The sequence below is a fragment of the Podarcis liolepis genome (assembly GCF_965112155.1).
Source record: "Podarcis liolepis genome assembly, chromosome: 1".
Lineage (NCBI taxonomy): Eukaryota > Metazoa > Chordata > Lepidosauria > Squamata > Lacertidae > Podarcis > Podarcis liolepis.
In genome coordinates, this window is record NC_139554.1 from 130074945 (window position 1) to 130102601 (window position 27657).

Below are 27657 nucleotides of genomic sequence, written 5' to 3' on the forward strand. Positions count from 1 at the left end.
CTGAAGGAGCATCTCCACCTCCATCATTTTGACTGGACACTGAGGTCCAGCACCGAGGGCCTTCTGGCGGTTCCCTCACTGTGAGAAGCAAAGCTACAGGGAACCGGGCAGAGGGCCTTCTCGGTAGTGGCACCTGCCCTGTTGGAACGCCCTCCCACCAGATGTCAAAGAGAAAAATAACTACCAAACTTTGAGAAGACAGCTAAAGGCAGCCCTGTTTAGGGAAGCTTTTAATGTTTAATAGGCTATTGTATTTTAATGTTTTGTTGGAAGCCGCCCAGAGTGGCTGGGGAAACCCAGCCAGATGGGCGGGGTATGAATAAATTCTTATTCTTATTCTTATTCTTATTCTTATTCTTATTCTTATTCTTATTCTTATTCTTATTCTTATTCTTAGAGATATGAAGTCAAGATTATATTGCCTTGGGTCCAAAGGACCTGCCCAATCTAAGAGGACTCCACAACTGGGTCATTCTCTCTGAGCAGATGGGTCACTGGGCATCCCACACTCTCTCTCTCTAATCATGGACGGGATGTGCAAAATTGAGTATTCCCTTCCATGGCTAGTTGCTGGGCTTCTGCAAGCAGGCCTCTTGTTTCCTACTCAATCCAGCAACGGCAATGACTGCTGCTTGGAAACCAAATGTGCGTGCATTCTATACATGCTCTGAATTTTACGGGGGGGGGGGGGGATAAAACGGGGAGGCCTGTGCGTGGCTATAAACCCAGAAAAGAGAAGTTTCCCACAAACAACCCTACTGAAACAAACTCTTCAAAAAAAACGCTGTTTCTCCTATGCACCGTTACCCGGGAGTAAGCGCCACTGAACATAGGGGAACTCGCTTCTGAGTAAGCATGTGTTAGGATTATGTTGCACAACACCAGCAAGATGCCTTCCGTGCAGTTAAGTAATTCTTTTCGATGTGGTCTATCTGCTCAGTGGGTTGGTTTCTGGTTCAGTTGTCTGAAATGCCGGGCCCCCAAATTAAGTTTAAAACTATACTCCAGAACACGTGCTCCTCCAGAATCAGAAAAAAAAAAATCAGCAGCCACTGAGGGATTTGTAATGGAGAAGCAAGAAAGATTCGATTTGTAGCACATATGTGAAATCCCCTTCTGGCGCACGCAAGCTAGAAGCCACCATCTAAGCCATCAGCAATGACCTCCCATCTCCACAGAGAGGCCGTTTATTGGAGAGGGTAATGGAAAAGTGACCTTTCTTCTCGCCCTCCACCAGAGACGACCCCCTCAGCGGCCGACTGGAGTGACCCAGAGTGAGAACGTGTGGCAAACCTTGCTCAGAGCCTGTCCCAGACATAACTAGAGAGCCTTGAATATTAAGACCCTCTCTGGCAGGTATCAGCTTGCAGGGTCCTCCCCTCAAAATAAAATAAAGAAAAGTGTAGGAGAGGGAGAGGAGTTTCTGTTCCTGCCTGTCTTCGTTCTTCATCAACTTATAGGATTAAGAAGCAGAATGCTTGATGCCATTCCAGCTATTTCGGCGAAGAGGCTCGACAATCTGCCGCTTGCACTCATACTCACTCACTAAATGTACTAATAAGAAGCTTGCTTTGATATTGTGAGGGGTGTGGGCTTAGAATATGGAGCTGCAAACATCAAAAGCTGTCTAACTCCCAGTTCCCAAGGCAGATCACTGCATCTCAAGAAATCAATCGACCAAATTCAGGTCACAGTCAGTGACGAGCAGAAGACTCTGCAGAGCAAACTGCTCCAGATGACTCCATGCCAGATGGGGAGTGTAGACTGTGAGGGCCTCGGGGGTAAAGGGAGTGACTCCTGAGAGTACCCGTGATCCAGATTGTGCTGCCTTCAGTGGTTCTGGCTCCATCTCAGGGCCATGTGCCCTGTTGCCTCTGGAGTCATGTCACGGGAGTCTGTAGCCCCTCCTGAACCCGTGCTCTGGCAACCGCCTAAATTCAGGGTCATGACACAACTGAGCCAAGCCACAGGGAAGGCAACAAGGAAATCTCCTGACCTTAAATATGTGGGGTAGTCCGGCCACGATGGAGTGCTAAGTACATTTTACTGGTTCAACTCCCATCCCATCAATGGGGGTTAAGATGGCGGAGGGAGCCAAATTCAGAGCCAGTCTATGCACTGGGGGTTGTAGGAGAGGGGAGAGGTAAAGGTAATGGGACCCCTGACCATTAGGTCCAGTCGTGACCGACTCTGGGGTTGCGGCACTCAACTCGCTTTATTGGCCGATGGAGCCGGCGTACATCTTCGAGGTCATGTGGCCAGCATGACTAAGCCGCTTCTGGCGAACCAGAGCAGCGCACGGAAACGCCGTCTACCTTCCTGCAGGAGCGGTACCTATTTATCTACTTGCACTTTGACGTGCTTTTGAACTGCTAGGTTGGCAGGAGCAGGGACCAAGCAACGGGAGCTCACCCTGTTGCGGGGATTCGAACCGCTGACCTTCTGATCAGCAAGCCCTAGGCTCTGTGGTTTAACCCACAGCGCCACCCGCATTAATTCAGAGGACTTCCGATTAGCCTGATTCACACCCACCTTCTCTGCATTCCTTGCTTTCTCCCCCAAATGAACTTTTGGTTCATTTTCTAGTGGAAAGTTCCGTCTTGTTTCAAGAAAAGAAACATTAACAAAGGTGGCCATAAAACAACACTGGAGTAATAACGCTGCCTATCTCCTTAGGGAGGATGAACAAGTACAAACTGTCCGGCAAAGTGACAAATGATGTAAATATCTCCAGTTGATCTCCCTGCTGTGCCACCCAGGCAGCCCAGGAATGAAAAACACAAATGGCAGTTTAATCACCAACCTCTTGTAGCCAAGTCACTGGCACTTCAAGGTCTGAATTCTCAGAGAGAGCAATGCAACCCTATGCCAAGGGGGAGGTGGAATCGACTCTGTGGGTCCTTCCTGGCTCAAGGATGACCTTTCTTCCTTCTATTCTACTGTTAAATGATTAAACCTTGCTGGAAAAGGATGCATTTTCCCTTTCTCTTGCCTTCAGTGTGGGTAGAAGTCAGACAACGAGAATCATGACTGAACTATATTCAGATCCACGGAAAACATGTGCATAAGGTAAAGGTAAAGGGACCCCTGACCCTTAGGTCCAGTCGTGACCAACTCTGGGGTTGCGGCGCTCATCTCGCTTTATTGGCCAAGGGAGCCGGCGTGCAGCTTCCGGGTCATGTGGCCAGCATGACTAAGCCGCTTCTGGAGAACCAGAGCAGCGCACAGAAATGGCGTTTACCTTCCTGCCAGAGTGGTACCTATTTATCTACTTGCACTTTGACGTCCTTTCGAACTGCTAGGTTGGCAGGAGTAAGGACCGAGCAATGGGAGCTCACCCCATTGTGGGGATTCGTACCGCCAACCTTCTGATTGGCAAGTCCTAGGCTCTGTGGTTTGACCCACAGCGAATCATGACTGAACTATATTCAGGTCCGCGGAAAACATGTGCATATGTAGACTCAATTAGTTGGAAAAATCAAATTCAAGTGGGTTTGGGGAAACCTCCACTGGGGGGGGGGGCAGGGCGAGGTATTCTAGACCTGTACAAAGAATGGGATATTTTAATGTTTTGTGGGATCTCTGGCCAGAATGGAAGCAAGGAGACTTAAGTTCCTTATGGGGTGGAAAAGAATCCATACTTTTTTGTCGCATAGTGGACCAGGGATCCGTATTTGTGCAACATTGCTTTCTGGGGAATGAAGTCTACAAATAAAAATGCATTTCCAGGGCCTCACCTGGGTCACAGGCTAACGTTTTTATTTCATAAATGCACCCGTTTCCTGGATGTCGTTTCACCTTAACAGACTTTCCAAGCTACTTTCAGCTTCCTTGGACCCTGGTACTGTGATCCTACCCTCCAAGACAACCATTTCAAAAGGGATGTGTCATCCTAGAATTTTGGTGGTACTGATCACACTACAACCCCGCCTCCCCCATCATTAAATCATGCTTCTGATGAATTAGCTGCAGCCAATGATGGACCCTAATATTCTGTGCCTGGCTGCTAAAGTTGCTTAGGGTGGTTTCAGGTGTGCCTGTGACTTCCTTTCTCTCTGTCCCTCTTCCTTTTCAGCATGCAGTCGGGTGCAAGTACATATACCGTATTTTTTGCTCTATAAGACTCACTTTTTCCCTCCTTAAAAGTAAGGGGAAATGTGTGTGCGTCTTATGGAGCGAATGCAGGCTGCGCAGCTATCCCAGAAGCCAGAACAGCAAGAGGGATTGCTGCTTTCACTGCGCAGCGATCCCTCTTGCTGTTCTGGCTTCTGAGATTCAGAATATTTTTTTTCTTGTTTTCCTCCTCCAAAATCTAGGTGCATCTTGTGGTCTGGTGTGTCTTATAGAGCGAAAAATACCGTACATAGTCATCTCTTGTAACATATAAACGGACGCCACAGGGTATATAAATGTAGATACGGTACATGAGACCCCTAAGTGCCCCAATTCTTTTTCCTCTCATCATTTTCTATAGCGTGATAAGGCCAGTTTGGAGCCAACAGACTTTGTCACACTATCCTGCTGCTAAAAATAGTTGCCCGTTTCCTTCCGACTTAACACTGCAGATTCCATCACCTTTAGGATACACGTACCAGGACCTGCCTTAAACCAACGGTCCGTCCTGCTTCGTGCTACAAACTCTGGGTGGCAGCAGCCTGCAAGGAGGTGCGGCTGCTCTGCCACTCGGAGTCCCTTTGGGAGAAGCCGCATGTCAGAATCAATGCTGAAAATGGCCAACCTATGTCACGTTCTCTCTCGTCCGCGACCCTCCCCGCTCCCCCATATCCTGATGATCAATATGTTAAGCATTTCCCTCCCCTGATCAGAAATAGCCAACTATGTGAGCAGGGAAATGCTCAGCAGAAGGGTCTCAAGTAGCAGGGCTAGGAAACATAACAGGTGAAGTGCTTTAACAAGCGGCCAGGGGAGATGGATTGCTGGCCTGGGCTCAGCTATAGCTCCTTGTGTACGTTGCCTAAAGGTAACAGGCCCTTCTCTTACAGGCTGAAACCAAAGTAACAGAACAACAACAACAACAACGGGTTGATCTTTTAACATCCCTAGTGTTGAGTGGGAAAAATACTGGCAACTGTTTTAAGTACAGTGGTACCTTGGTTTAAGAACAGCTTAGTTTATGAACAACTTGGATTAAGAAGGCTGCAAACGCGGAAGGAGGTGTTTTGGTTTGTGAACTTTGCCTTGGAAGCAGAACATGTTCCGCTTCTTGTTGAGTGTGTTCCATTTGTAAACTGAGTCCCCCGCTTCTATGGGAAAGCACGCCTTGGTTTAAGAACGCTTTGGTTTAAGAACGGACTTCTGGAACGGATTAAGGTTGTAAACCAAAGTACCACTGTAGTTGGATAGGGGTGGATTGTTGTTTTTTGTCTTGGTAATAAATAGTTCTGCCCTTAGGGCCACTTTATAACTTACGCTTTATAAGGGTACGCCTATTTAGGTGAACATGAAAACATGCAAAGACCAAAAAATGATAAACAGGTACAGCTGTACCTTGGATTCCGAACACCTTGGAACTTGGACGTTTTGGCTCCCGAACGCCGCAAACCCAGAAGTGATTGTTCCGGTTCGCGAACTTTCTTTTGGAACCCGAACGTCCGACGGGGCTTCCACAAGTTTCTGATTGGCTGCAGGAGCTTCCTGCAGCCAATCAGAAGCCGCGCTTTGGTTTCAGAACGTTTTGGAAGTCAAACAGACTTCCGGAACGGATTCCGTTCGATGTCCAAGGTACAGCTGTATTTGAAAACAACTGTAGATTTCTGTTGGGGGAATGCTCGGTGGAAAACCCAGTTTCGCTGTCAAAACTAAGCCACGTTGTTCTGTGGTTCCCCCAACCCTCTGGAGTACATTTGGGGACCACACAGGGGGAGGAGGGGGGAATCCCTTTCTCCTAGTGCCTATCCAAAAAGTTTGTTGAGCTGAAAATCCCTGGCTGCTGCCGCCTTGAGGATTCCCCCAACCAGCCTCAAATATCCCAGTGAATACCTGGTAGCTAGAGCTTCTTCCATTTGTTTATACTGAGAAGTGCAGGTGGGATCCTGCTTCAACTAGGCTGGAAAGGACATGCAGTGAAGGTCTGGGAGGAGGGAACTCTTGAGGTGTGGGGAGGGACCACAGCTACCTTGTCTCCCGATTCCCTGGCAAACTTTCAAAGCGCCAGAGGGAATCTCTGGGCTGCTACCTGGCAGTCCTGCTTAGTCCCATCAAAAGGTTTACACAATCTTTCCTGACACAAAAATGGCCTGTGGAAGTCATCCCATGTCCTTCAGTTGCAACTTGCGAGGCACGGGGGGGGGGGGGGCATGCGAATCGCTCAAAGCTGTGCTGATGTGGAATACAGCTGTGCCTGGGCTTCTGTCAGGTTAGGGTGCCTCATATATGAAAACACAGCAGAATGAAAGCACATCCAAGCCGTCTCATAAAATCCACCCCTCAGGCCATACAATCTCATATGTTCAACAAAATTACTTTTAGGCTGGTGTTTCTAAACTCGGCTTCCAGTAAACACGGGGCTTTGCTTTTGTTTTCATTTTCAAGGGTAACTAGCAATTTGCATTTGCCTTACTTTTTGTGAAGAAGGTAAGGAGCGTTCAAGGAAGCATTTAATTTATACAAGGCTGGCTGGCATTCAGAGTTCTCACTGTGGGGATAAATCTGTGTCTAGGTAAAGGTAAAGGTACCCCTGCCCGTACGGGCCAGTCATGTCCGACTCTAGGGTTGTGCGCCCATCTCACTTAAGAGGTCAGGGGCCAGCGCTGTCCGGAGACACTTCCGGGTCACGTGGCCAGCGTGACTAAGCCGCTTCTGGCGAACCAGCGCAGCACACGGAAACGCCGTTTACCTTCCCGCTATAAAGCGGTACCTATTTATCTACTTGCACTTAAGAGTGCTTTCGAACTGCTAGGTGGGCAGGAGCTGGGACCGAATGACGGGAGCTCACCCCGCCGCGGGGATTCGAACCGCCGACCATACGATCGGCAAGTCCTAGGCGCTGAGGTTTTACCCACAGCGCCACCCGCATCCCCCCAAAAAATCTGTGTCTAGTGTGTACCAATTCAGGATTCATCCACACTTCCACTTGACCCATGCTCTCTAGGTCTGAGCAATTTTCTGTTTGCCCAGGCACTATCCCCAGGAAACCCCACTCTTCAAGCACCAAATCAGAGCAAATATCAATCCGCCCAAAACCCAATTGATGTTTGCTCCAAATCAGCAGTAAAGATTGGGTTTACCCAGGGGAAAGCTACAGGACAAGCCGAAGTCCGGATGAGCCCTCAGGCTGCATGACTGACTATTCCCCCATATGAAAAGAATCTCTGCACATAGGAAACTAGCACATCAGGGAAAAGGCTGGATTAGAACACTTCTACTATGCACCTAAAGTAAAGGTAAAGGGACCCCTGACCATTAGGTCCAGTCATGGCCGACTCTGGGGTTGTGGCGCTCATCTCGCTTTATTGGCCAAGGGAGCTAGCATACAGCTTCCGGGTCATGTGGCCAGCAGGACTAAGCCGCTTCTGGCGAACCAGAGCAGCGCACAGAAACGCCGTTTACCTTCCTGCCGGAGAGGTACCTATTTATCTACTTTCACTTTGAGGTGCTTTTGAACTGCTAGGTTGGCAGAAGCAGGGACAGAGCAACGGGAGCTCACCCCATCGCGGGGATTCGAACCGCTGACCTTCTGATTGGCAAGTCCTAGGCTCTGTGGTTTAACCCACAGTGCCACCTGCATCTAGATGTCTGGTTTTGTTTGTCATGTAGAAGGATTCCCACCCCGCCACAGAAGAACATTTCCGCTTGTGAAACTTCACCTGAAAGGGTACAGCTTTCAGGGTCTATCAGTAACAGCTAGGCTTGAATCATAGCTGGGTGTTTCTGCAATCACATATTCAAATGCGGATCCCAAATTGTTCATCAGAACACGCCATGAGGATGTGCAGCCTGGCTGCACTCCTGTCTTTTGAAAATGTGACAGAATTGGACCTCAGACCGCCATTTCTGTCTCCTCCAACTGGAGTGAGAAGGTAACATGCCTGAAGTAATATCCTATGATTTATTAATAGCTCTGAACAAATATGCCCAGGACTTGAGCAAGCACTGCCCTCAAAGAGGTGCTCTGCTGAGAGCCCAGCATGCTTTGCTTCATCCTGAGCATACTTTGAATGAAGATGGAATCACTGGTGTGCTCACGGCCTGACTGCTGTACCAGGGAACCTCCGCTCTGACTTCTTGCATTAAAACCAAACAAAATGCCAGAACCCTTACAAATAAAATATTTGGCTTTTAAAAGCCGAGCTGCCATTCATATGTAGCAAGGCTGCAATTCACTCTCTGGTCCATCTCTGCCTCCTCCCACTCCCACTGATAAAGGCCAGTATATAAATTGGAATAATAATAGTAATATGCTAACGCAAAGGCAGTGGAAGGACAGAAAGAGATCCCTAGCCTAGCACAAGTATGGCAAGCATAGAAAGACCTGAGATCATAGATGGCGGACAAATACAGCGGGATTTGGCCAATCGTATTATGCAGATGATCACCTTGCCAACAAAGGTCCATATAGTTAAAGCTATGGTTTTCCCAGTAGTGATGTATGGAAGTGAGAGCTGGACCATAAAGAAGGCTAATCGCCGAATAATTGATGCTTTTGAATTATGGTGCTGGAGGAGACTCTTGAGAGTCCCATGGATTGCAAGAAGATCAAACTGATCCATTCTGAAGGAAATCAGCCCTGAGTGTTCACTGGAAGGACAGATCCTGAAGCTGAGGCTCCAATACTTTGGCCACCTCATGAGAAGAGAAGACTCCCTGGAAAAGACCCTGATGTTGGGAAAGATGGAGGGCACAAGAAGGGGACGACAGAGGATGAGATGGTTGGACAGTGTTTTCGAAGCTACCAACACGAGTTTGACCAAACTGCGGGAGGCAGTGGAAGACAGGAGTGCCTGGCGTTCTCTGGTCCATGGGGTCACGAAGAGTTGGACACGACTAAATGACTAAACAACAACAACAAATTATGCAGATGACGACTCCAGTTACTATATGAAAGCCGAGTTTAACAATCTGCCATCATGAATGAAGGCTTAAGGGAATTCCTGTTAGCGCTACAGATTTGCTTGCAACGCCATGTAACGTCTTTGCAATGTAAGAACAGAAGAAGATCCTGTTGGATCAGGCTAAGAGCCCATTAGTTCAGCATTCTGTTCTCACTGTGACCAACCAGAAGCCCATGGGAATCCCAGAAGCAGGGCCGGAGCACAATAGTGTCAGCATCACGTCAACAGTGGCAAAAACTTGGGGTTGAACTACTGGGTCTGCTTCCTATTAGGAAAATAATAAATGAGCCAGCAAAATCTAAGTATAAAAATAATCATGACTAGGTTGCTAAGGAACTTTAAGCATTAACTTTCAGATCAAAGCAGAGGTTTATGGATGTCTCTGCACCTTTCACCCTTGGCCATAGCAGATGCGCTACCTCTCAGTGTTCAATGCCAGACGATTTTACAAACTACTTTTCAAAGAGAAAACACCTTCTCCCACCCACTGAGAAGGTATCTCTTCTGGAAGTCAAAGCCAGCCGCTTTGGCGATGCGTCAGCAACGGCCTGAGAGATTGCTCCAGGAAGAGCAGCCTATCCAATGATAAATAAAAAGGAGATGATTTAATAGAAGCAGAAAGCTCTTGGGAGGCGGACGCTCCCTGCCTTTTTGCCGCGCCGGGGTTTTCCCCATCCCACAGGTGAAAAGAGCGTTACACAATGAAACGAAATGAAAAATCTCTCGGAGTAGAAAGGAGCAGCCATGCTCCTTTCCCCACATCACAGCATCTCCACTGACTCAGAAACAAGTTTAATGAAGAGGACGGTCTCTCCGAATCCCTCTCTCCTCTCGTTTCCCTCCGAAGGTTTTATCAACTCCAGGCATCCCATTTTCTTTTCTCCAGGCCAGAATTAAGCTATTAAATGCACAATTTCACCCTGCTTCTCTCTTACTAAATGTCAGCCTTCAAACTCAGGGTGACAGTTGCTCGTGTGCTCCAGTCCCCTCCCCATCCCGCCCTCCCTGCTGTCCCTAAAAGCCCCACCGCAGCCCCTGCCTTGCCACTTTTTGGCTGGAATGCAAAACCTCTCTGTGCTAAATATTAATCATTGCCAGCTCATTGCACTTCTAATTCGCCGCTGATTTGGGGGTTAAGCCTCCCTGCGGTTGCTGTCCATTCCCCCAGCCCCACATCTTAAAGCTTCACTGCTCTTCCCTAGGCGCTGCGGAGGCACAGGGGTTTATCTGTAGCCACATTTATCCCTGTTACCACTTGGCCTCCATTTTATTACATCTGAGCGAAGCTGATGCATTAAGACCACGATCTAAAGCTTTCAGGTGTCCTTTTAAAGTTGGTTTGTGAAAGGCTTTTGACCAGGCTGCAGGGGGCACACCTGGAAGATCCAGGGATCTGTTGCAACACCTCTGATCTAGGCAGACAAGAAGTGGGGGGGCTGCCCTTGAGACTGACCCAGAAACTCCAGCAGGTGCAGAATGCTGCAGCGAGACTCCTTACGGGGTCCTCGCTGCGAGATCACATTCACCCGGTGCTATACCAGCTGCACTGGCTCCCAGTGGAGTACAGGATCAGCCCTATACGGCCTAGGACCCTCGTACCTACGGGACTGCCTTTCCTGGTATGTCCCACAGAGGAACTTACAATCTTCAAACAAAAACATCCTGGAGGTCCCAGGCCAAAGAGAGGTTAGGCTGGCCTCAACCAGAGCCAGGGCTTTTTCGCCTGTGGCTCCGATCTGGTGGAATGCTCTGTCACAAGAGACCAGGGCCCTGCAGGACTTGACATCTTTCTGCAGGGCCTGCAAGACAGAGCTGTTCCACCATGCTTTTGGTCAGGGCACAGCCTGACTCCCTCCTTTGGCAATCTTCACAGAACTCTAGCCCAATGGTTGCCATCAATTTGATTTGAATTAATTTTATAATGAAATGATTTTAGAATGTTGTATTATTTTATTGTTGTTAGCCGCCCTGAGCCCGGCTAACATAAATAAAATTTTTACTATTGTTATTATTTCACCTCTCTAGTCTGTGTCAGATGGAGATAAAGGCAACTCCAGCGCAGGACAGCCCTCAGGCTGTGCAGTCTGCCAACACTGACACCTCTCACAGGGTGCCTTTGCCATTAACATCTGGGTGACAAGCAGAAATACTGTATCTGGAAGTAGATACAGTGGGGAAGAAATACACCTGTTGAACTTCAGCCTGACACACTGCAGTTAAAGGCTCAAGAGCCGCACTTTTTGAAAAAACAAAACTAAAAAATGTGCATCAAGGTTCACATACTGACCAGCAAAGGATATTGACCCAGGTGAAAGAAAGGGCACCTGAATTTCTTCCAGTTCCCCCTGGGAGCCAAAATACAGAGTTTGCACTACAGAGAAGCACAACTTATGCATCAATTAAGTCCACCTATTTGCATTTCATTTGGGGGCACCTACAACTGACGTGAAAACCTGGAACAGGTTTTCGGTTGGGAAAATCTTCCGCGAGCTATCGGACAACTTAGACGGATTCAATAAAAGCGGGAGGAAACCTATTCTGTGTTTTATGGGGCAAATAACTGCCAAGCTACTTTTAGCCCCCTTGTCTGCAGACCGTATCTAGTCTAGTGCCACCAGCTGGTGTTAAGGGATAATGCAAATGTAAACGTCTTGCATAGCAGCAGGTCTTGTGTTAGTTTTTCTATTTCTTTTGCACACACACACATTAATTTTTTTAAAACTAAAAAAAATAAAAAAATCATGCAGCAAGAAAGAAACTGCTAGAAGAAATGCAGTTTTACCTGAAATTTCAAATGTGTGTTCTCCGGGGAATGCTGCGATGGGTTCTGTAAAGAAACAGGAGAGTTCAACTTTAGTCTAATCTCCAAGACAACAGATGAGAGATTCCCCAAGACGGCGTTAGTGACATGTGATCCTTGCAACAATGCCGAGAGCTCAGACCTACAAGAGCCTCTTTGTGTGGCTTCCCCCAAATTGCCGTTTTAACTGATTATCCCCCCCCCCCCTGAACTTAAGAACTCTGCTGGAAGTCATATCTCTAACAAAGCAATCCTATGTGTGTTGACTTGGAAGTAGGTCACACTGGGTGCAATGGGCCTTACCCCCTAATAGTAAGTGTCTTTAGGATTACAGCCCGACTTAACATTTTCCTTCTAGAGCAGGGGTAGGCAACCTAAGGCCCGGGGGCCGGATGCGGCCCAATCGCCTTCTCAATCTGGGCCGCAGATGGTCTGGGAATTAGCATGTTTTTACATGAGTAGAATGTGTGCTTTTATTTAAAATGCATCTCTGGGTTATTTGTGGGGCCTGCCTGGTGTTTTGACATGAGTAGAAGGTGTGCTTTTATTTAAAATGCATCTCTGGGTTATTTGTGGGGCATAGGAATTCGTTCATTTCCCCCCCTCCAAAATATAGTTTGGCCCCCCACAAGGTCTGAGGGATGGTGGACTGGCCCATGGCTGAAAAAGGTTGCTGACCCCTGTTCTAGAGACATCACGAGATCAAAGTGTCCAAACATTCATTCCCTACGCACAACAGAGAACACATATCCCCTTCTGGAGTCAAGCTGAGACATGTTTGGAAAGAGAATTTTTATGTATAACATTAGCGGCTTCCACAGATACATGAGCATGAATTCTCCCCTCCTCTTGCCCTGAATTTCACATGGTCTGTGGTGCCTGATGCTAGATGTTTCATAGTCAAACAGGAGAGTGTTCATCCCAGCGTCCGACTAAGTGCCAAGCAACATTGCTATGTTACTCATGCTTTTAAGAAAGCATGCTTGCTGGCCAATTTCATTTTAGAGAAAAAATCAGGTACACAGCTCTGGTCTGCAATGTACGTCCGCTGCCGAAAACCTTCTCCTACCTCCACACTGCTTTGATCCTGCAGATGCTGTTGGCTGCAAATAACAGGCCTCGGGACAAAAAAGGAGCAGCGTTTTTCAGCAGGAAATTGGCTCAGGAGCCCAATCCAGATCAGGAGTGTGTTCCAGAACATGATTCCGCAGCTGCTTTTTCCCCCTCCCCAGATTAAGCTGGCCAGTTTAAACGTGCTTTTTTCAAAAGTGTGAATAGCATACCATGCTATCCGACCACAAGATTGGCTGGTTTGGGATGCATTAGATCAGTGGAAGGGGAACTGAGCTCAAAGGTACACAGTCTTCCAAATGGGAGGATATCAAGCCCCAGTATACCTGAGGGAGCATCTCCACCCCCATTGTTCAGCCCGGACACTGAGGTCCAGCTCTGAGGGCCTTCTGGCGGTTCCCTCTGCGAGAAGTGAGGTTACAGGGAACCAGGCAGAGGGCCTTCTCGGTGGTGGCACCCTCCCTGTGGAACGGCCTCCCATCAGATGTCAAGGAAATAAACAACTATCTGACTTCCAGAAGACATCTGAAGGCATCTGAAGACATCTGAAGACATCTGTTTAGGGAAGTTTTTAATGTTTGAAGTTTATTCTGTTTTGTGTTCTGTTTAAGGCTGCCTAGAGTGGCTGGGGAAACCCAGCCAGATGGGCGGGGTAGAAATGATAAATAATAATAATAATAATCCTTAAAATGTGTTTATATTTTTTCGTAGATATTCTGACTCACTCTTCAACTGCCTCAAGTATTTACCTCTGATATTGTATTACAAGGGTTATGGTGGGTGATTCCTCCCCATCCCCGGTCGGGTCTTCTTTGCTTTTAAAAGCTTTGTTGCAAGCAGAAATTAATGCGAAAAAGCTGTTCCTTAGCCCTGGGCAGCAATGGCAGCAAAAGCTTTCCCTGCTGAATTTTGCAGGCAGCCTACAACTCTTAAAGGCCAGAAAGATGTTGGCAACCATTTGCTGCAGTGCCACTTTACCAGGCTGTTCAAAAGGAACCACGTGATCCGAACATCTCTGGCATCCCAGAATGAGGAAACCTAGTCAAGACCTTTTCAGGTCTCCTGGCAAGAGTCAACACTTTACTGCCTTTGCCTTACCAAAATAAAAAGCTTTGCAGTTTTGGAAATGGGTAAAGGGACTTAAGTTTCCTCTACCTAAACTAGTGATGGGGAAGCTGCGGCCATCCAGGTGTTGATGAACTACAACTTCCACCATCTCTGATCACCGGCCATGTGGCGGGGACTGATGGGAGCTGGGAGGCTCCCCAATCCACACCTCTCCTTGGGCTACCTTTTCTGCCTTCCCTCTAGGCTCCCAAAGCCCTGGCACAAGCCAGGTGCCCACTGAAACAGAGACAGATAATTTTTTGTGTTTCTTATTTTATCTCCCGCTTGGACTACCGCAATGCGCTCTACGTGGGGCTACCTTTGAAGGTGACCCAGAAACTGCAACTAATCCAGAATTAGACTGGGGACTGGGAGCGGCCGCCGAGACCACATAACACCAGTCTTGAAAGACCTACATTGGCTCCCAGTACATTTCCGAGCACAATTCAAAGTGTTGGTGCTGACCTTTAAAGCCCTAAATGGCCTCGGCCCAGTATACTTGAAGGAGCGTCTCCACCCCCATCGTTCAGCCCAGACACTGAGGTCCAGCACCGAGGGCCTTCTGGTGGTTCCCTCACTGCGAGAAGCAAAGCTACAGGGAACCAGGCAGAGGGCCTTCTTGGTAGTGGCACCCGCCCTGTGGAACGCCCTCCCATCAGGTGTCAAGGAAATAAACAACTACCCGACACTTAGAAGACATCTGAAGGCAGCCCTATTCAGGGAAGTTTTTAATGTGTGACATTTTAATGTATTTTTAATCTTTGTTGGAAGCTGCCCAGAGTGGCTGGGGAGACCCAGCCAGATGGGCGGGGTACAAATAATAAATTATTATTATTATTATTATTATTATTATTATTATTATTATTATGCAGTAACAAGCTGCTAGAAAGGAATGGGCCAGAGAAGCAACACTCAGAAAAGCAGCGCTCTGCGATTCTGTGATTATTTTCCTTCTGCATTCTGCCTGGGAACGCAGTCTCTTGGCTCCAGTGCAGTTTCAATGGAGTGCTCTGAAACAGTCACCCTTCCGCAGAATGCAAGTGACAGGTTTGTCAAAAGAACAAAATAATAATAATAATGTGAGTTATTAGATCCTTTTCTCACGTTGAAAAGGAATTTGATTACTTCTCTGGGTGACAATTTTGAAGCAGTCGCGTGCCACTCCAGTTGCTTCCCTTTTTGTAGTCCTGAGAGTGGGGGGAGAATGGCTCTGCCTTTGGTATTATTTCATATCCTGAATGATTCATCAGAAGAACCAGCTTCGCAGTCAAACACTTGAGCTCAGTTCCCCCCCACACACCCAAGAAGCTGCTCTCAAAATCCTACTTTGGAGACAAGCATCCCTGTGGGGCAAACAGGAGCTACAGGGAGGTGGGTGCAGTTTAAATCAGGAAGACAACATGATGCAGAGGATTAAATTATTGCTCCTCAGCTGCTGCAACCCCATTCTGAAACCTCTCTGGCTGCTTTTGCATTTTAAAAAAGCTGCACTTCACAGATTTCCCGCCGCATCTTGTTTGATCCTCAGACAGTTTCGCATTTTACCCAGCAGACAAAATTTGCAACTCGTATACCAGTGCAATCTGTTTTATTCTATGGGATGGATGGCCTGCCTATATCATGAAATAGCCATTGTACGTTCGGTGGAATCCTAGCACAGTTAATTTTCCAGGCAAGTGTACAGAGATTTTTAAGAACACATGTCTGTGGTTTACTGTATTTGGTCTATAAAGTGTGGAACTGCACTAAAGCATTTTGTTTCTTGTTTAATTTCCAACAGTGAGCACGTATACGGGCCAAGCTTGCCTGGAAACCGAGTGCTCTTTCTTTTTTAAAAATAAACCAAGTACCGTATTTTTTGCTCTATAAGACGCACCAGACCACAGGACACACCTAGTTTTTGGAGGAGGAAAACAAGAAAAAAAATATTCTGAATCTCAGAAGCCAGAACAGCAAGAGGGATCGCTGCGCAGTGAAAGCAGCAATCCCTCTTGCTGTTCTGGCTTCTGGGATAGCTGCGCAGCCTGCATTCACCCCATAAGACGCACAAACATTCCCCCTTACTTTTTAGGAGGGAAAAAGTGAGTCTTATAGAGCAAAAAATACGGTATACTTGCTTTCCCTTCCACAAATGGCTTACCAATGTAAAAGCAAGAAAAAAAATGCAATGGTCCAATGATTAAATGCAAGCCCAGAGATTTAAGAATAGCCCCAGAAGTATGTTGCTTCGTCTTTGTGAAATAAGACAGGCTCTTTGTGTTATTTACTCATGGGTAGAGCTGAAATCACCCATGTTACATGCCCTTACTCTGAACACAGGGGGATTCAGACTTGTGGCAAGGAAACAGAACTGAGTCAACTCTTCTAATAACCAAGTAGCAAGACTATGAGCAGCCAGCCGCAGGCAAGAATATGTAAAGCTCTTTAATCAACTCCAGAATTCTAATTCAAGGTATTTTATTAAATGATTCAAGATAAAGGTGTAAGAGATATCAGAAACTGCACAAAAGAAAATAAGCAGTAATTTTCCAACTAATTTTTCCTCTAATACAGTCCCTACATTAGTGCACTGATGTTATGTGCAGTCAGGTGGAGCTGAACAGAGCGAGCCGAGTTCTCTCAGGCAGCAGAGACACCCTCAAACCAACCCGGTTTTCATGTTGTGTGCCAGAAAAGGGATGATTCCTGGGTCAACCACCTAGTCCAAAGCGGGCATGGAATGCCACCATGTAGACTGGAAGCCATGGAGATGGGTGCTTAGCACCAGCCCTTCACAGAAATCAGGGAAGGAGGGATGTAAATTGGGGAAGAACTCCTTTTGGGTTCTTGCTAGATGGGTTTAACAAAATGGGAAAACATCCCATTCATGTAAAATGCAGGGCCTATACACTTTTGGCCCTACAATGCTTCTGGCCTACAACTCCCATGATCCCTAGCTAGCAGGACCAGTGGCCAGGGATGATGGGAATTGTAGTCTCAAAACATCCGGAGGGCCGAGTTTGCCTATGCCTAGCCTATAAGCACCCAAATTATTGTTATTGAGAACCAGGCGGAGGGCCTTCTCGGTAGCGGTGGAATGCCCTCCCATCAGATGTTAAGGAGATGAGTAATTATATAACACTTAGGAAACATCTGAAGGCAGCCCTGTATAGGGAAGCTTTTTATGGTTTAACCTTTTACTATGTATTTATATATGCCGGAAGCTGCCCAGAATCTCTGGGGCAAACCAGTCAGATGGGTGGGGTACAAATAAATCATCATCATCACCCTATGTTTCGATTGGTAGAAGATGAGTTTTCTTAAAGAAACAGTTTTGGACCTTTGGCTTTCATCACATATGGCAACTAGTTGCAATTATTTGGTGAAGAAAATGTATTGTTCATGTGCTCCACAACGTTCATAGTTAGTTCTTGGGAAATTATGGAAGCAATCCCAAGGTGAAGCCTTGAAGAGCTGTGGTTCATAGCAACACGGGGAGCTGTCCTCTAGCAGATCAGACTATTTGTCCATCTAGCCTAGTACTGTCTACTCTGACTGGCAGCATCAGCAAGGGTCTTGCCCAGCACTCCCTATGTGATCCTTCTAACGGGAGATGCCAGGAACTGAACCTGGGACCTTGCGAAACATATGCTCTGCTACCAAGTTATTTCAGGAATAATAATAGCGCCTCTGTCCATTAGAAATGTATGTGTGTGTTTGTGTAACTGCTTTTCTACCAAATATGACACCCCTAATAATATATGTTGGACGTGGGTGGCACAGAGCCTAGGACTTGCCAATCAGAAGGTTGGCGGTTCGAATCCCCGCGACAGGGTGAGCTCCCGTTGTTCAGTCCCTGCTCCTGCCAACCTAGCAGTTCGAAAGCACATCGAAGTGCAAGTAGATAAATAGGTACCGCTCCGGCGGGAAGGTAAACGGCATTTCCGTGCGCTGCTCTGGTTCGCCAGAAGTGGCTTAGTCATGCTGGCCACATGACCCAGAAGCTGTACGCCGGCTCCCTCGGCCAATAAAGCGAGATGAGCGCCACAACCCCAGAGTCATCAGCAACTGGACCTAATGGTCAGGGGTCCTTTTACCTTTTTAATAATATATGCACTGGGTATTTGTTTTGTACATTTCAGATTTTCTCCTTCGAAAATACTGTAAAATTGTGGGGTGATCTTATTCATCGTGTTGTGGTGGGGCAGTGGAGAGATTAAAACTATTTGTCAAATGCAGACACATAATATTTTAACATATGGAGCATTTAACAAATTAAAGATCCACAGTAGCCAGGGGAGTTCAAAGAGTCAAAATCTAAAAACTAGCCTGGCAGCCGCTTTTCCTAGATGAGCAAAGGTTGAGTTACTGTGATGGAATTATCTTGCTTCGCTTTGGAAATGTGCTGGAAGGGAGGGCCCATTTGCACAGTTTATAACTTCCACTGGAGAGGAACTGCGCTGCCTTTCAGTCTGGCTCATTGACTTGCTAACACTCTGCTGGTCTTGGGCGTGAAGCAATTCCTCTGAGGTCAATGGGAAGAATGCCACCGCTTATGGTAATTAGACAGGTACAAAGTATAGCAATGGCAATTCTCCTAGACTTAAAAGAGGAGCCAACCTCCTTCCATGGACTCCTGGAAGCAGCAGAGAAAGGACTGCTGCTGCGATGTTAAAATCCATAGTAATGGGTATCGTGGTGGTTGAATTGGTTAACTGAGGCCGGTGTGTTGCAGTGAACAGAGCACCAGACTTTGCTCAGAGATACCCAGGTCAAAATCCTCCCTCATTGCTGGCCTTCCCTGGTGGACATGGAGCTGGTCCCCTTTGCTCAGTCTAGCCTTCACCACAGAAGAAGAAGAAGAAGAGTTTGGATTTGATATCGTGCCTTTCACTCCCTTTAAGGAGTCTCAAAGCGGCTAACATTCTCCTTTCCCTTCCTGCCCCACAACAAACACTCTGTGAGGTGAGTGGGGCTGAGAGACTCCAGAGAAGTGTGACTGGCCCAAGGTCACCCAGCAGCTGCATGTGGAGGAGCGGGGAAGCAAACCTGGTTCCCCAGATTACGAGACTACCGCTCTTAACCACTACACCACACTGGCTCTGGAGGGCTGTTGCGAGAATATAATTGGCACAATCACAAGCATATCACCCTATGCTGCTTGGGGAAAGTGAGGGAACACAAAAGTAATATTTAAATAAAAAGCTACGGCCACTGATCATCTCCATATACACAAGGAACTGGAGAAGAACAAGGCAGGCTGACGGCAAAGGAGAAGGAACGTTCTCGCGACAACATTTTAATTCATTTGTGAGGTATTCAATTTCAAATAAAATCACTGCTTGATGCTTGCAATAAAAGTTTCCAGTCTGGCTGCTGTCCCAGCTCAGAGACTGATAAATTCCAGTCCAGTGCAGGAAACTGTTTTGTTATTATTAATACTGCTCGAAGACGTCCTGACTGATTATTCCTATTAATTAAAGGCTGGCGGTGATTTGATCAGCCTTTCTGAGCATGTAATGCTAACTGACAGCTGTTTTCTTGTCTCAAGAGCTTTTCCTTTCATATGTTTTTCCTTGGTATCCCCCTACCTATTCCTCTGGCCATCGCCTGCCGTCACAGAGACTCACAATGTTCTCTCAATGAGTTGATAACAAAACCATCAATATCTGCTCCCCTGGGCACTCCTTCTCCCTGACTTCCTTCGGGAAGGAACGGACAAGCTAAGCAAATTCCTGAAACTTACCACAATGCAGGCCTGGGGTTCTGTCTGCTTAGCAACTTCAAAAAGCGACTGCCAACAAGGAAGGCTGCTTTGTGGTCTATTCGCCGCTGCCGCCCTACAATGCTTCCCACATATTTGCTATTTGCTACGGGAAAAACTATTCCCATTTACCGTATTTTTTGCTCTATAAGACTCACTTTTTCCCTCCTAAAAAGTAAGGGGGAAAGTCTGTGCGTCTTATGGAGCGAATGCAGGCTGCACAGCTATCCCAGAAGCCAGAACAGCAAGAGGGATTGCTGCTTTCACTGCGCAGCGATCCCTCTTGCTGTTCTGGCTTCTGGGATTCACAATATTCTTTTTCTTGTTTTCCTCCTCCAAAAACTGGGTGCGTCTTATGGTCTGGTGCATCTTATAGAGCGAAAAATACGGTACTCTATCCCACAGCTGCCTTCTACTTACTGATGCCATGGAAGCCAGTGATATGTATCTTGCACGCAAAGTGGGCTTCTGCATTTGAACCCAGAACCAAAGAGATATTGGGGGAGGTATAGATAAGGTGTGCCACTGCTACTTCTGCCCATCCTGGTTTGCCTTCTGGTTTTCTGTTTATGGGCTGCATCAGACCGCCAGGGGGGTGGGGACTGCATGAGACTGAACACCATATGTAAATACAGTGGTGCCCCGCAAGACGAATGCCTCGCAAGACGGAAAACTCGCTAGACGAAAGAGTTTTCCGTTTTGGAGGTGCTTTGCAAAACGAATTTCCTATGGGCTTGCTTTGCAAGACGACAATGTCTTGTGAGTTCCTGCTGGTTCCCCCCCTTTTTTCTAAGCCGCTAAGCCGCTTATCAGCTGATCCGATCAGCAGATAAGCCGCTAAAAGCCGCTAATAGCGCTAATCCGTTAATCCGTCAATGGGCTTGCTTCGCAAGACGAAAAAACCGCTAGACAAAGAGAATCACAGAACGGATTCTTTTCGTCTTGCGAGGCACCACTGTAAGAAGAGAAGTCAAAAGCCCCCCTACATACAGACAAGGCTTATATGTGCAACTTTCATTGCCACTAGCCTCATGTGGAATGTTCAGCCATGAAATCTCCTCACCAACAGTGGTTCCTACCCCCAATATGCCATTTGTGTGAATGAACAGTTTTTGCACAGGTAGTGGCAATGTTGGTCGGAACCCAGACTCCTGTTTTTGCACTCTGGACGCCAGGATTGCCAGTTTTGGTTGAGAGAGTGAATTGTGGATTATCGCTATCGTGGCCTGCAATGGTATTTACTGGGGGCGAGGAACAGGAATAGCTAACTGCTTCTTTGCGTGAACTGGCTGCCCACAGGAACACCACTTGGAATTTCTTTGTTAAAAGAAATTTTGCAACTCAGTAAATTTTTATTTTTTTTAATTGGCACCCAAAAAAAGCAAGCATTTGCATCAGCATTGCGGCTGTTATTCGAAGAGAGAAGCTTGCCGTGCAGATCTCTCCATACTTCCACCAAACACTCCAGCTGGCATTTGCCATAACAGAGAACAGTGCGCATCTGTGGTCAATCTGTACATATACATATGGTTTGGCATGTGCAGCAGTCACCAAAATAGCCTCCACACAACAGCTCTTTTGCTTTGTATGAAGTGGACCTATGACACAGAACACCCACAAGAATATAACCCAATAACAGATGTGCCATGACATGTAGGCTTGATGGCTGCATGCACCATCGCCCATCACTTGGCGCCATCCATGCTGGTTATGCGCAACAAGAAATGCCATTGCAAGAGCCTCAGTACAGATGGTTGCCTTTTAAACTTGCCTAGCCTCCTGAACAGAAATGAGTTTTTTTGCTTCCTCCTATCAAACCGCTATAGATGCGATGCATGTTGACTTACCCATACAGCTCTCCAAGGAAGTATCAGTGCCTATCCGGACATCATCAATGGCAATCTCACCCGAATGTCCTTTGCTTATAATTCCCTCGAACACAATCTAGGAGTGAATACAAACAGAAACAGTGACTGTTATGCTTCCAGTAAAAACAGCTGTTGAATCTTTTTTAAAAAAGGATATACGGTAAAATATACTGAATCCCCTTTGTTAAGTTTTTGCCTTTATTTAGCTAGCTTCCAAGTGACAATGGAAGTTGCACCACTTTATACAACAGTTTCTGCAAAAAACCCACAACTTATTCTGCCTTCACTCCCAAAACAGCCACAGTTGAAAAGGGGAAAGCAGTTTAGTTGCTCAGCTGTCTTAAGATGCACTCCCAGTTACTTCTGGATTTGACCTGCAAGTGTCTGAGAAGCACACTCAATAGTTACTAGGTGTCTACAACATGCTTAGTCATCATCTCTTTCCCTTTCTTACCCCCACAACACTTATAGCGGACATAATGTATAATGACTGAAAATTCCACGTTGCATCTTTCCTCCAATACACAAGCAGCCCCACCTGTTGGTCTTGCACCAAAGAGCCGGCCAAATGCACATGAACCTTGAATATAAGCTTGGTAAGATGACGCAGTCACGAAATTAAAAGACGCCTGCTTCTTGGGAGAAAAGCAATGACAAACCTAGACAGCATCTTAAAACGACATCACCTTGCCAACAAAGGTCCATATAGTAAAAGCTATGGTTTTCCCAGTAGTGATGTATGGAAGTGAGAGCTGGACCATAAAGAAGGCTGATCACCAAAGAATTGATGCTTTTGAATTATGGTGCTGGAGGAGACTCTTGAGAGTCCCATGGACTGCAAGAAGATCAAACCGATCCATTCTGAAGGAAATCAGCCCTGAGTGCTCACTGGAAGGACAGATCCTGAAGCTGAGGCTCCAAGACTTTGGCCACCTCATGAGAAGACTCCCTGGAAAAGACCCTGATGTTGGGAAAGATGGAGGGCACAAGGAGAAGGGGACAACAGAGGACGAGATGGTTGGACAGTGTTTTCGAAGCTACGAACATGAGTTTGACCAAACTGCGGGAGGCAGTGGAAGACAGAAGTGCCTGGTGTGCTCTGGTCCATGGGGTCATGAAGAGTCGGACACGACTAAACGACTAAGCAACAAGAAGATGACGCCAGATTATTCTGATTTATTTTTGCCTTTGGGTTCCATCTTGCCTTGCTTTTCCTCTTCTGTCTCGGTACCTCTCCCAACCAAGTCACTTGGGAGTGCAACAACAGTTGTCCTAGGGTTGAATTCTGTTTCGTTTTGGGCAGCGGCAGGACGCATTGGCTACATAAGCAATAAGAGCAGCTTGCTCCCACTGGGAAGCCTGGCATGGCCTGCCTTGTTACTCAGCTGTAGCTTTCATTTCCCCGAGATCCAGAATAATACACTGAGGACCACCTGGTCCTGCACATTCCCCACTTACGGACTTCATGGAGGGACCTTTGGCAACGAAGCATGAGCTTCAAGGGCAGACAGTTGCCAAATCAGACCTAGAATGTCTTGCCTGGGGCCAGGGCCATCTCTTAGCAATTCTCATTGACTACTAAGAAGCAGAGCTGTTTGAACTCCATGCTAGGTAAAGGTAAAGGGACCCCTGACCATTGGATCCAGTTGTGACCGACTCTGGGGTTGCGGCGCTCGTCTCGCTTTATTGGCCGAAGGAGCCGGCGTACAGCTTCTGGGTCATGTGGCCAGCATGACTAAGCCACTTCTGGAGAACCAGAGCAGCGCATGGAAACGCCATTTACCTTCCCGCTGGAGCGGTACCTATTTATCTACTTGCACTTTGACATGCTTTCAAACTGCTAGGTTGGCAGGAGCAGGGACCGAGCAACGGGAGCTCACCCCGCCGTGGGGATTCGAACCTCCGACCTTCTGATCGGCAAGTCCTAGGCTCTGTGGTTTAACCACAGCGCCATCCACGTCCCACAGTGCCACCCGCATCTCCATGCTACACAAATCCAAATTCTGGTACTGTATGCGGAAATGCAAACTCGGCGTGAAGCTGGGTGGGGGTAGAGTGAAACAAAATTAATTCCATGCCCCGGCTAAATTATGCAACTCACTGCAATGTATGCAAATGCGCTTGTCAGGTTTAATTTCCATGCTTTATTTTCAAGCTGATAATTGGCGTTTTTACGGGATTTTCTGGCAAGTAGCAGTGCGAGGAACAGAAAGGCAATCTGGGTAAACGAGAGGCAAGTAGGGGAAAGTGGCGAGGATAACATGTCTGAAGCAATGTGGTACAGGCAGAGAACTGTGCAGGACACAGTAGGTCTGACCCATGCATGATCCAGATATGTCTGATGTTTCCTCAGCTCAGATCCAATGTACAGACTTAAACTGTTTATTACTATTCTGTTCCCAGGAAACCCTGGAAATTGTAGTTCTCTGAAGGTGGTGCTAGAGATCTCTAGCAGATGATTCAAAGCACCCTCATAAACCATAAATTCTAGGAATCTCTGGAAGGGAGAACCATGATTGTTAAAGTAGTACCGTATTTTTTGCTCCATAAGACCCACTTTTTCCCTCCCAAAAAGTAAGGGGAAATGTGTGTGCGTCTTATGGAGCGAATGCAGGCTGCGCAGCTATCCCAGAAGCCAGAACAGCAAGAGGGATTGCTGCTTTCACTGCGCAGCGATCCCTCTTGCTGTTCTGGCTTCTGAGATTCAGAATATTATTTTTTTCTTGTTTTCCTCCTCCAAAAACTGGGTGCGTCTTATGGTCCGGTGCGTCTTATAGAGCGAAAAATACGGTGCATAAAACAGATTTAAATTTGCCACATAGAAAGGGCCACAAATATTTCAATCACCCTAAGCAGATTTTCTTAAGAAATGTTCAAATCAGCTCTGGAACTCAATTTCCATGTTGGATTTTGAATATAAGAAGCAGAGACAGTGTTTTAGTTTTCTTTCCTAAATTATCTATTTGTACTCGGCTTCTGCTGTCATATAAGGCGTCTGAACAGTAGAAGCTCATTTCGCACAACCCTTTGCCCCAAATCGAGGAAGTGCTAATTGCTTCCATCCTTCCTCCAAAACAGCTCTCTCCCTCTTTAAAAAACAACCGCCCTCAAAACAGCGTAGACAAGCTCTTACACAGCCCTTTTCCTAAATGCAAGATGCATTTGTGCTTATCCCTCATGAGTTTTCCAGTTCCCTGACAGGACTACCTGATAATCATCTAAGAGAAAATGGGTGGGGGGAAAATATTTGCAGAGGAGAGATTTTAGGAACATAAAAGGCAACCGTATGAACAAAGACCTAAATCTATGTATAAAACAGGCAAATTCTGAATAACAAATACAGTGTCATTTAGTTACTATAGCAACATGGAAAAACACAATGAAGAAGAAAAGGCCTTGCTCAACAATGTTCTCTAATGATGAATGAAATGGGTTCTGTTGAAGTGGATGAAATGAGAGCACAGCCGAAATATCCACTTGAATCTTGAACCAAAATCTCCAGGCTCACCTGATATGCCATATCGTAGCTGGGCAGAAGGATCCGACCTTCTCTCCACTCGTCCCCTTGGTCTTCCCGGATGATCCACAGTGGCTTGATCTCATGCATGGCTTCCCGACGGACCTGAAGCATCGCTCCGAGGCCGGATACCTGGTATCGGAACATCATGCACACGGCACTCCTGGGCAAGAAGACCCTGGGGCTGATGAGACGGGCGTGTTGCTTTTCTCTCCTCGCACTGCTCTGCAGTCGCAAATAGTTCTTGCCATCTGTTGAAGGAGGAGGTTGATCAGAAACTAGCTAAACCAAAGAGGTGACAAGCTTACCGTGTTGCCCTGTAATAACAGGAGCAATCTCTACGGTTCACAACTCCTCCCATTGTGGACCTCTTTTCTTTCATTTTTTGGGGAGGTTTTTTTTTTTAAACAATTTTAAAAGCAAATAAACTATTGACTGATTGTCCTCACCTTCTGTTCCATACACCAATACAAAGTGGTCACTCGAAAGTGACGTTCAGTGATTGGATAGTTTTATGCAAATGAAGGATCGAAAGTGACGTTCAGTGATTGGATAGTTTTTATGCAAATGAAGGATCGAAAGTGACGTTCAGTGATTGGATAGTTTTAGAAAGTTGCTACAGTAACGTTGTACTGGAGCTCTATATAAGCAGGCTGGCTGAGCCCTTCAGTTCAGTTCTGTTCTGACCTCTGAATAAACAAGAGCTGTTTGAAGAATCGCTGTGTCGTCTGATATGTTCACCCACAACCTAGCAGTTTTGGATTACAAACATGTCAAACCCGGAAGTGCGTGTCCCGTTTTGCAACCTATTTTTTGGATTACAACCTTTTTTTATTATTATTACGAACAATTTTTTGGGGAGGCCACATTGGCGAAAGCGCGCCTTGGGTTACAACCTGTTTTGGTTTACAAACGGACCTCCGGAACGGATTATGGTTGTAAACCAAGGTACCACTGTATTCACTTATTCAAGACCTGTTCGTAACTTTCCACGTAGCCCCTTACAAAGATGTCTTTAAAAGCCCCACATCTATCCTTGTCCAGATATTGCAAGCCACAGCAAAGTCAGTAGCGCATCGAGGAGAGCATATTAACCACAGCTTACAAAAATAACACCACTAAGAGCAGCCCACTTATCACTGGGGAAGGAAGCAGGAGCGGGCAGCAAACGAGGTACAACGCAGAAAGCCCACAAAGCAGGAAAGAAAGAAGCCATCGCTCATTATGAGACAAAATATGGAGGATTTCACGGTTGACATGAACCAGAAGAGACACAGGAGCATAAAAAGTGAGGTAGTCTCAGCATACTTGGACCAAATAGCTAGCACACTGCAAAAACAAGGTCAGAGCAAAACATGCTACTTCAGCACATTGTCATTTGCCTCCTTGAAGTCAGGGACTGGCCTCCTCCTTTGTTGTCCTGCTCTTGATTCCTATCAAGATGCGTCACCTACAGTTACAATGCAGAGTCCTACTGTACCTAAGATCCTATCCATGGGGTGATCTAAAGGAGGAAAGCGTTCCTGCAGCAGCTGTGCAAAAGAGGAGATTTTAACAGGATATATTTGTCGTGCAAAAGGGACGCGGGTGGCGCTGTGGGTTAAACCACAGAGGCTAGGACTTGCCGATCAGAAGGTCGGTGGTTTGAATCCCCGTGACGGGGTGAGCTCCCGTTGCTCGGTCCCTGCTCCTGCCAACCTAGCAGTTCGGAAGCACGTCAAAGTGCAAGTAGATAAATAGGTACCGCTCTGGTGAGAAGGTAAACGGCATTTCCATGTGCTGCTCTGGTTCGCCAGAAGCAGCTTAGTCATGCTGGCCACATGACCCGGAAGCTGTACGCCGGCTCCCTTGGCCAATAAAGCGAGATGAGCGCCGCAACCCCAGAGTCAGTCACGCCTGGACCTAATGGTCAGGGGTCCCTTTACCTTTTTATTTGTCATGCAGGGATTCAAAAAGCTATACCTTTTAACATTCCCTCTTCTAAACAACCATTAAAAGTCCACAAACCCCATTCTCCTTTGAAACAGCAGTGTGGCATTGGAACACATTGCCTCCAGCTCCTGCACTCAACACGGCACACTAATGTTTGGGGGAAGATGCAAAATATTAATGCAAAATAGTTTGATTGGTTTCTGACCTTCTTGCCCAGCAACAGAACTGCTTTGGGGTTTCCTGCATCTTCCAGCACCAAAGGAGTTGGCAACATCTGGTAGCTGGAAGCCAAATCCTACAAGCCTACCTACACCTCTGCTAAAGCAAAGGATTACTTACATTGTAATAGGTCCGGCCAAGGCTCCTATATCTTTAACAGCTGTGCAACAAGCAGAAATTCGGTTTCCGAAGCTTTCCCCTTCACTCCACTTGCACGTGGGGAAAAGGTCGCCTGCTCAGTTTCTGCTTGTTGCATAGATATTAAAGACATGGAAACCTTGGGAGGGAAACAGATTCTACATGCAATTCTAGAAGAAGAAGAAGAAGAA

The 27657-nt window shown here is 46.8% G+C and overlaps 1 protein-coding gene across 3 annotated transcripts in view; it reads right to left on the bottom strand.

Moving 5' to 3' along the window:
- The window catches only part of NRP2 (neuropilin 2), a 238472-nt gene that overhangs the window by 47829 nt on the left and 162986 nt on the right, over positions 1-27657 (bottom strand). For all 3 annotated transcript variants that reach the window (XR_014518665.1, XM_083472896.1, XM_083472897.1), the window contains exons 13-15: positions 25169-25428; positions 21640-21736; positions 11854-11898 (exon numbers count right to left, since the gene is read on the bottom strand). Coding sequence is in view for 2 of the 3 variants with exons in the window: in XM_083472896.1 (XP_083329022.1) it covers positions 11854-11898; positions 21640-21736; positions 25169-25428 (402 nt within the window). In the remaining variant the exon portion in view is untranslated. The remainder of the gene's footprint in view (positions 1-11853; positions 11899-21639; positions 21737-25168; positions 25429-27657) is intronic.